Genomic DNA, 10640 nt, shown 5'->3' with positions numbered 1-10640 from the left:
CCACATGGCTATCAGGAAGTCCACATGGTTAATAGTGATTATTTGGTAGTTAGGTTTGTCATATCCCCATGGCTATCAGGAAGTCCACATGGTTAATAGTGTTTGTTTGGTAGTAAGGTTTGTCAAATCCACATGGCTACCAGGAAGTCCACATGGTTAATAGTGATTATTTGGTAGTAAGGTTTGTCAAATCCACATGGCTATCAGGAAGTCCACATGGTTAATAGTGTTTGTTTGGTAGTAAGGTTTGTCAAATCCACATTTGCTTACTCAAATTCCCTTACAAAGAGTCCACATGGCTTTTAATATTTTTTTGGTATTTAGGTTTGTCAACTTGACATCACTATCAGGGAGTTCACATGGTTAATATAATTTATTTGGTATTTAGGTTTGTCAACTAGACATCACTATTAGGAAGTGCACATGGTTAACATTGATTATTTGGTATTTAGGTTTGTCAAATCCACATGGCTATCAGGAAGTCCACATGGTTAATATTGATTATTTGGTATTTAGGTTTGTCAACTAGACATCACTATTTGGAAGTCCACATGGTTAATATCATTTATTTGGTATTTAGGTTTGTCAAATCCACATGGCTATCAGGAAGTCCACATGGTTAATATTGATTATTTGGTAGTTAGGTTTGTCAACTAGACATCACTATTAGGAAGTCCACATGGTTAATAGTGTTTATTTGGTATTTAGGTTTGTCAACTAGACATCACTATTAGGAAGTCCACATGGTTAATAGTGTTTATTTGGTATTTAGGTTTGTCAACTAGACATCACTATTAGGAAGTCTACATGGTTAATATTGATTATTTGGTATTTAGGTTTGTCAACTAGACATCACTATTAGGAAGTCCACATGGTTAATATTGATTATTTGGTATTTAGGTTTGTCAACTAGACATCACTATTAGGAAGTCTACATGGTTAATATTGATTATTTGGTATTTAGGTTTGTCAACTAGACATCACTATTAGGAAGTCTACATGGTTAATATTGATTATTTGGTATTTAGGTTTGTCAACTAGACATCACTATTAGGAAGTCTACATGGTTAATATTGATTATTTGGTATTTAGGTTTGTCAACTAGACATCACTATTAGGAAGTCTACATGGTTAATAGTGTTTATTTGGTATTTAGGTTTGTCAACTAGACATCACTATTAGGAAGTCTACATGGTTAATATTGATTATTTGGTATTTAGGTTTGTCAACTAGACATCACTATTAGGAAGTCTACATGGTTAATATTGATTATTTGGTATTTAGGTTTGTCAACTAGACATCACTATTAGGAAGTCCACATGGTTAATAGTGTTTATTTGGTATTTAGGTTTGTCAACTTGACATCACTATTAGGAAGTCCACATGGTTAATAGTGTTTATTTGGTATTTAGGTTTGTCAAGTAGACATCACTATTAGGAAGTCCACATGGTTAATAGTGTTTATTTGGTATTTAGGTTTGTCAACTTGACATCACTATTAGGAAGTCCACATGGTTAATAGTGTTTATTTGGTATTTAGGTTTGTCAACTTGACATCACTATTAGGAAGTCCACATGGTTAATAGTGTTTATTTGGTATTTAGGTTTGTCAAGTAGGAAAAAAAAAACTAAATGCATTAAAATATGTATATTTATTTATAGTAATTTTTTTATCATCATTATAGCTACTTAACAATAATTAAACAACGATTTTAAAACAAAAACTTGATAGGGTAAAAAACACTATTTTATACAAAGTTCACTGATATTTTTGTACTGTAATATAATATATGTTGATGGGAATTTTACAGCATTTTGTATTAAAATAACATTTTGTGGCTTACGTATAATTTAACATACACACATATATATATATATATACAATAATATCCAAGCAATATCACCAATAAAGCCTTATTATGCAGTTTGGTTCTCTATGCACATAGACCATTTTATAATGTCAACCAATTTTGTATAGGAATTTTTGAATTATAATTGCTAGCAGGAGCATTCAATATTGTTTTGTGATAATTAATTGACCTTTGGTCGTGTTGTTTGTTGTATTTTTTTAATCAGTTTTGTTAATTTTATTATTTTTGTATGATATAAATTATTTTTGTTCATATTAATATGCATTCCAAAATAAAGTTCACTTTGAATTGCTGAATCTTGAGTTTATTTTTCACCCCCTTGACTTGATAGCAGACGCATTGGAGCTTCCCATGTAGATTAATGGGGAGGCTAAATTGTAGGCCTATTTGTAATTCAAGGCCTACCCTACAAAGAGAGAGTGCCTAACTACTAAAGGCAAGAGATAGCATCGAGAATGAAGAAATCATTTGTGGTCTGATTCCAAAATTTGACGAAAATAACCTCCAATCTGCCGACTTCCGGTGAAAGTTGATTAACCTGGTCAGGTAACATTATTGACATGAAGTAAGTCTTGTCGGGGTCGTCAAGCAAGAAAACCGGTAAATATGTCTTTTTCTATTGTTACTACACATTTTATTACAGGTCTGACAAGAATTAACCCAAACAACAACCGTTGCACTTTGGATTTAGCAAATTCGATTGACAGGACCTACACACCTTTTTCGCCTTCACCGCCATCGGCTTCTTCTTTGAAGTTCAACCACCTGTAACTAACGGTTTATGGCGCAGTCAGCCCCCCACCCTCACCACTTGAAGATTTTCTCCGTTCACTGCGGACCCTCGGCCTCAGTCTTTATTGTAAAGGTCAATAAAGCCTACAACCATTGCATCTTTGTTACCGGCACTTATATCATTGTAAATGAATTGGAGTGTAGCATTATGAATAAATTTGAATGTAGCCAATCCTATTTTGATGTCTTCCCACTACATCAATTATTTTTGAAAGAAAAAAGTTTTGATTTGAATTTAAACTCTGAATTAGGTCAATCTAAAAAGAATAATTTAATAATTTAAGCTTGAATTGTTTTAGTCTACAGCAGTCAAAAGCTGACTTACTTAGAGATTAGGAATGCTTATTAAGACCTTAATTAAGCTCAACACTTTGCAGGGATTTTATTATTTCAAAAAATAAAAAAAACGGATATAGAAATAAGGTCAGTTTATTAATTGACAGTTTAAGTGCCACTCCTTAAAAACTCCCACGAAGTTTCAAAATTGAGATATGGACTCATAGAAACCTGCTATCTTGTTGGTTTAATATTTAGGCCACACACCCACTATGACTTCTTCTAGCTCCTTAACTTAAAGGATCTTATCACTTTTGTCAAATCACATTCATAGACTAAAAACTCCTTGATCATTGGGAATCAGAAGATGTAGGCTCATAACACTGTCAGTGTAGGCCTACACTAGAAAGTAGATCATCAATTCTGCTTACTATCTGTAGGTTCCAGAACCCTAAAACATCTTAAAGTTCAGCCAGACATGATGGCAAAAACTAAATCAACAGCCATGCTTCAACTCCCAAGTCCAATTAGTTTGTCAATGGAGATTAGTTGCTTTTTAAACTTCAGCCAGACATGACTGGCAAGCACAACCAGATCAACAACCCTGAAATTTACAAGAGGTCTATTAGTTTAATGACACCAGACAAAAATGCGTTAGTCAGTTAGTCTTTAAAGTTCAGCTATTAAAACAGGTTTGGTAAAATGAACATGATGAAGGAAGGGTGACCTTTTACTGTTGAGCCAGTTTAAATCATTTGATATCTCGATTTAACATTCCTACACCTGTTACCCTGGTTGGCAATGTGCATTGTAAAGTGTAGATTTGTTTCTTTAATATTATTAGTTTTCATTGGAAATTAGATATAGATTTGGCTCAGACATACCGGTAGCTTGGAAATTGTCTAATTTGAGGATTGATTGGAATTTTCAATGTGCTTCTAATTGACTCATTTCTGGATTTCATTATTTGTGAAGGATTTGACTGTAAAATGGAAGGGGAAAACCCACCTCCTTCAACAAAGGAAGATAATATTGAGACAAGGTAACACAAATGACATATTTTATCTTTAATTCAGCAATTGATCAAATTTGATTATACATAAGACCATTAAAGATATTTGTAAGGGAAAAATTTTGGGATTTATATATTTCCAAAGTTCTTTGCGTAAGCTTATTTCATGGTGACTTAAATTAGTGGATTGAATCATTTAGTATCGACTATCATAAGTCATAACTATTAATTATAATAACAAAAATTTTCACTGTTAAAATAGTGCTCTCAATACATCAATTGTAGAGCTATATAAAAATACCACTGTTAAAATAGTGCTCAATACATCAATTGTAGAGCTATATAAAAATACCACTGTTGAAATAGTGCTCAATACATCAGTTGTAGAGAGATATAGAAATACCACTGTTAAAATAGTGCTCAATACATCAGTTGTAGAGTGATATAGAAATACCACTGTTAAAATAGTTCTCAATGCATCAATTGTAGAGAGATATAGATATACCACTGTTAAAATAGGGCGCAATGCATCAATTGTAGAGAGATACAGAAATACCACTGTTAAAATAGTGCTCAATACATCAATTGTAGAGAGATATAGAAATACCACTGTTAAAATAGTTCTCAATACATCAATTGTAGAGAGATATAGATATACCACTGTTAAAATAGTGCTCAATACATCAATTGTAGAGAGATATAGATATACCACTGTTAAAATAGTGCTCAATGCATCAATTGTAGAGAGATATAGAAATACCACTGTTAAAATAGTACTCAATACATCAATTGTAGAGAGATATAGATATACCACTGTTAAAATAGTGCTCAATACATCAATTGTAGAGAGATATTGATATACAACTGTTAAAATAGTGCTCAATACATCAATTGTAGAGAGATATAGAAATACCACTGTTAAAATAGTTCTCAATACATCAATTGTAGAGAGATATAGATATACCACTGTTAAAATAGTTCTCAATACATCAGTTGTATAGTGATAGAAATATTAAAACAGAACTTGAATCATGTGACAATATGATTTTTTTAGGCTCTGTTTAGATATTTCTAACTACTGGTATATATTATATTACAATCATAAGTGCTTTGTATAATATATTAAAGGGATTGTAAAGAGGTTTTCTTAAAATTTTGAAATGTGTATCAGGGACACTGATAGCATCAATTTGCAACATACAATTTTCAATCAGATGTCTATGGTTCCTGCAATTCCACAAAAATTCACTAATTGCAAAACATGCTTCATCACAAAGGGAACTTCACGATAAGTGACGTCATCAAACACTTAGTTTCAGTGGAATTGCAGGAATCGCAGACGTCTGATTGAAAATTGGAAGGGAGTAAATTGATGCTATCAGTGTCCCTGATACACATAAAAAATTTAGAAAAACCTCACTACAATCCCTTTAAGGTAAATTTTATGGGGACTTGACATTGTGGACTGACACTAATATGAACAATAATAAGTTCACAACGAACTGTTAAATATGCAATAAGAATATCTGTAACTTGGATGTGACCTAAATAATTCAATAAAATATCCCCCCCCCCCCTCCCTCCCACAAAAAATACTGTAGGCCAACTATTAAATATGAAATAACCCAAAACTGTTATTAGCAATACAAGAAATATTTAAAATATTCTATGAAAGTTGATCAATAATACAAACCACACTATAGTTTCTAGGTCAATAGTACAAACACTTGACTCATTCTTTATTCAGACTGAGTTTCTTTTATAATTCTAAATGACAATATAAGTGAAAAATCTGCCATTAAAGATGATTATTTTCAGATCAGTGATTTTTGAGGTTTAGACTAGACTGATATATACAAACAGTTTGTAAATTTATAAAGGTGTTATATAGCACGTTTTGCATTAAATTTCACTAAAGATTCCCAAATTGCTTAAAGAAAAACATACATTATAAGGGACCCTTTATATAAAATACATTATGAAGCACACAACCACTTAAAAGGGACAGATGCACAGGTTTTTTTTCAATTGTACCTTAGTCTCAGAAAAAGGAATTTCTTTTTAGCTATGCCAGTCAGTTATTGTGTTCACACCTTCAAATCCATTTGTGTCCAGGATTAGTCATCTTTTCTTGAGACACTGCCATGTAGAAAAGACATCTATAGAAATAGGAAAAGGAATTACGAGTTTAAGATATGTTTGATGGAATCATGAGATTTTCGTACATTTCTAGTGCTTCTGAAGACTATTTACATATATTCAAGACTAAAATCAATGCCCTAAAATAGAGCACACAGAGAATAATATTTGCAGTGTACTAATTCTCTACTTTTGTTTTCTCTTTTTAGAAATATGGCGTCGTCGGGCAGTACAACAGCTCAGGTCGATGAGGTCAAGGACACTATCATCATCTCTAGAAATAAAATCAAGTACATCAACGCTAAATTTGTGAAGGTGTCGGCCATTATGTATGATTATAAATGTGACATCAAGTTGAAATGTGGGAATGCTAATTTTAAAGCACATCGAGAGGTTTTGTCTGCGGCCAGCGACTATTTCTCAGCCATGTTTAGTCATAATATGAAGGAAAAGGAACAAGACGTGATTGAGTTGAAAGGAATCAGTCCTGCCGGAATTTCAGTCATCTTAGATTATTTCTATCATGGATTCGTCACCATTGAGCCCACTAATATAGAAGACATTTTGGAAGCGGCACGATTTTTTCAAGTTGAATGGTTGGTTGAAGTCTGTTGTAAATTTTTAGTACATCATTTAGGATTGGATAATTACACTGAAGTCTTGACTTTATCGGATAAATACTTTCTCGGTGATCTAAGATGGGATATTTTCCGTTTCCTTGGAAACAATTTGCCAGAGCTTGCCAAAACTCCAACCTTTTTTGAAAATCTGTCTTTGGAATTGCTGTCTTCATTTCTGAAAGAAGATGTCTATATCGACACCACTGAGGATTATCTTCTGTACATTTGCCACAAGTGGGTGAAAGCCGATCTGGAAAAGCGTGAAGCTTATCTCTTGCCATTACTAAGATTAATTCGATTCCCACTGATGGAACCGGAAGGAGTAGACATGATGCCAGACGCGTTATTGAAATGGCCTGAAATTCAAGACGCAGTTGAAGAAGCCAAGCATTATTTAAATGACATTCCATCACAGTGTCTGCGTAATGAAGAACGCTTCATGGCTCGGGGATCCAGGGATGTAATTACGGCCATGACTTTCTATGAAGAACGGAATGAATTATGTCATTATGATCTCACGGAGAAGAAGGTATGTTATGAACAACTTGGTGAGGTAGGGTTGGACATTGATTTTGAATATGCTAGTTCTGCTCAAATTGGCAATTACATGTTCGCTGTTGGAGGATATGGGATTGATTATTGCAGCACCAAAAGAATGTTTCGATTAGATGTCAAAACACGATCCTGGACTGAGCTAGCATCGATGAACTGTTCTCGGACATCAGGAGCTATGTGTAGTTCTGGATCTCGTCTTTATGTTTGCGGTGGCGTCAATCATCTGTTTGAAGACGGCGATGAGACAGAGGTGATTCTTCAAACTGTGGAATCATACGACCCAGCTACAAATATATGGTCATCACTTCCAGATCTAGTCCAAGCCAGTTTTTCTCAAGCTATGACATACCATGAGAATCATTTATATGTAACTGGTGGAATAAGTGCAGACCCAAGTGATCCTGTACCTCTAATGTCTGCTTATAAATTGAAAATCGGAGAAGTCGGATGGGAGCCTTTCAAAGAGATGTTGTATCCAAGACAAGGGCATTGTATGGTTACCGTTGGCAACAAGTTGTTTGTGATTGGTGGGAAATGTGGTAGTCGAGGAGGCTTTACAGACTCTTTACTAAATGAAGTGTATGATGTTGAGGTGAATCAATGGACAGAATTAACTCCCACGCCAGCTAGTTTTGGATCGCTGTCATCTTTTGTTACTATACACGAAAAGTTTATCTATTTTCTGAGTCTGATACAAGTTGAAAATAAGATGATTATGAAATTAAACACGTACGACACGGAGAGAGACGAATTTGAAGTGATCCAATCACTAGGAGGAATATATTTCAAATTAGCTTTATTCCGTGTGGCTTTTCCAGCAGCTTGCTTAGAAGCTTAATGCAGTGTCATGTTGTGTCAGGCATTTTCATAGCTTCAGACGTGACTGGATATGATTCATCTTCATGATGTCACGAAATTCATACTTATACCTTGACTACAATAGTCACCTTTCTTGTAGCGTGGAGTTTAGTAAATGAAGCGATTTGATTGGATTGTACAATAGCAAATGCAGCCAATCAGAAATTTTGTGAACATAAAGCCATAAAATTGAAAGCCTTTCTGTCAAATCTGATTTGCTGCGTACGATCCAATCAAATCGCTGCTAGGGGTTATTGCCGTCATGGTATGAGAACTTAGTATGTAATAGATGGATAAGATTATGCTTATTATTGATTGGTTGTTGATGGGTGCTCTTCCTTGAAGGAGATAGGAAAAGGATTTCATGAATTGCATAAAAGCATTTACATCACAGAACATTCCAGGGTGATAATTCATACTTGACTTTGAGTCATAATCACTAAACAATATTGCATTGATTTGAGCCATAATTGTCCAGTTTTTATTTTTACTTTTCGCTATATTTTGGAAGGGAAATATCTTGCCTAGAGGTTTTAAGAAATTTTTTTATCTTGTTTTTTTGGTGACATTCCATGTAAGTCCTTTGAAGCTATTTATGCACACCAGCTGGTAGAGTATAGCTTGATGGTAGCTATCTGTGTCATGTTTCAGATTAAAATCTGATACCTGGGTTGTCTAAAATTAAATATAAACATACGACCAGTGTCACAAGACGCCTTCACAGCGTTGCTGTTTTTTGGTTTCAGGTCTGATGCTTCCACTGGTCACAACCCATTGAGCTGTAACCTTGAAGCAGGGTTCAGCTAATCTATCCGGAAATAATGGACTCTTCTTCTGCATGTGCATAAATATCTTTAAAATACTTTCATATTTTTATCATATAAGCTTGGATCTGGGACCATAATTACTGAAACTGGCTCCATCTGATTGGTCAATCTCGAAAATTGATTTTATATTAACAAATCAGATTACTGCATTTCCTAATCTTAAGATAATTTCTGTGTTCTTGCCATCTGATTGGTCAATCTAGAAAATTGTTTTTATATTTAGGATTAACAAATCAGATTACTGCATTTCTGGATTTTAAGATAACTTCAGTCTTCCTGACATCTGATTGGCCAATCTCTAAAATTGATTATATATTTAGGATTAACAAATCAGATTACTGCATTTGTTAACCTTAAGATAACTTGTCTTCCTCTCATCTGATTGGTCAATCTCTAATATTGATGTGTTCAGGTTATTTTCCAATTAAATTACTGCATTTCCCGATCTTAAGGTAACTTCAGTGTTTAAGCCATCTGATTAGTCAATTTGTGTGCTATTTCAAAAAGGCTGGAGCCTTAATTAAGAGTATTGTAGATCTGAATCTATTTATTTATATATATATATATGTATTCTTTAAATGTGCTAAATTTGCTTTTAGCTTTATAACATTATTCCATTTTAAAAGAAAATTTAATTTTTTTCATGTAACAAGAAGGGTTTTTTTTTAAAATTATTTGGACCATCATTGCTGTACAATCTTGGAAACTATTCAGCCATCTGTTGAAAGTATTTATTTGGGACTCTGATAGCATCAATTTGCATCATTCCAATTTTCAATCAGACGTCTGTGGTTCCTGCAATGCCACTAAAACTAACTGTTTGATGATGTCACTATTCGCTAAATATGCTTTATCATTTAAGACCCTTCGCGATTAGTGACGTCATCAAACACTTACTTTTAGTGGAATTGCAGAAACCACAGACATCCATCTTTGATACACATACAAAATTTAGAAATCCTCTTCACATTCCTTTTAACACATCTTCACTCTACAATGCCAGTTTGGTATCTAATGAGTTGAATGGGTGAAAGTTTAACATATCAGTTACTGCCCTTGATTTGGCAGAGAGAGAATGCATTCATCTTTCAGTTTCAGTTTGACTACATAAGGTTGAAAGCAAGCCACAATAATTGTGTGGAATGAGGGAAATTTTGGCAAGGTCATAACATTAGCCTACTATTTATGGATATCCAACCTCCAGGAAAAGTTAATTACTGCCCATTAAACACAGGGACCCCAACATTATTGTCCAGGTAGAATTCAACAGAAGCAATTCAATTTACTTTAAGGTAAGATAAGTAGTAAGATAAACAAGTCAAGTCTGGCTAATTACTACTTATTCTACCCCTAAATCAAATTAGACTGCTCTTGTTTCTGTTGAGTCATAAATGGATGTGTATGACTTTGCTAGACTAAATGAAATAAATGGAGTTTTATATCCTACTTTTGTGCACCTAATTGGGCTAATGAAGACCGACTTGACTGTAGCTTCAACAACAGAACAAGTCACATATAGTTTTTAAAGTTTATTTTGTACTGAAAAAAAAAATATTTTGCAAGAAAAAAAAAAATATACTCTTGTATGTATGTAGACCTATTCACTCCATTAGCTGATGAAAACTCTTGACCGTGGTCAATACCATACCATTTACTGCTCGTTGACTAAAAACGAAAAAGACAAATTATT

General features: G+C 33.7%; 1 protein-coding gene across 1 annotated transcript; it reads left to right on the top strand.

The window, feature by feature from the left end:
* Positions 1 to 6417: 6417 nt before the first annotated feature.
* Positions 6418 to 7020, top strand: LOTGIDRAFT_131914 (hypothetical protein; the record flags this gene model as incomplete). The annotated part of the gene is made up of 1 exon (XM_009066476.1): positions 6418 to 7020. A coding segment is annotated over one exon (603 nt), but the record flags the coding sequence as incomplete, so codon positions are not given.
* Between the last annotated feature and the right edge of the window lie 3620 nt (positions 7021 to 10640).

The sequence above is a fragment of the Lottia gigantea genome (genome assembly GCF_000327385.1).
Source record: "Lottia gigantea unplaced genomic scaffold LOTGIsca_77, whole genome shotgun sequence".
In the NCBI taxonomy this organism is placed as follows: Eukaryota; Metazoa; Mollusca; class Gastropoda; family Lottiidae; genus Lottia; species Lottia gigantea.
Note: the sequence above shows the minus strand (reverse complement) of the source record. Positions and strands in the feature narration are given on the sequence as shown.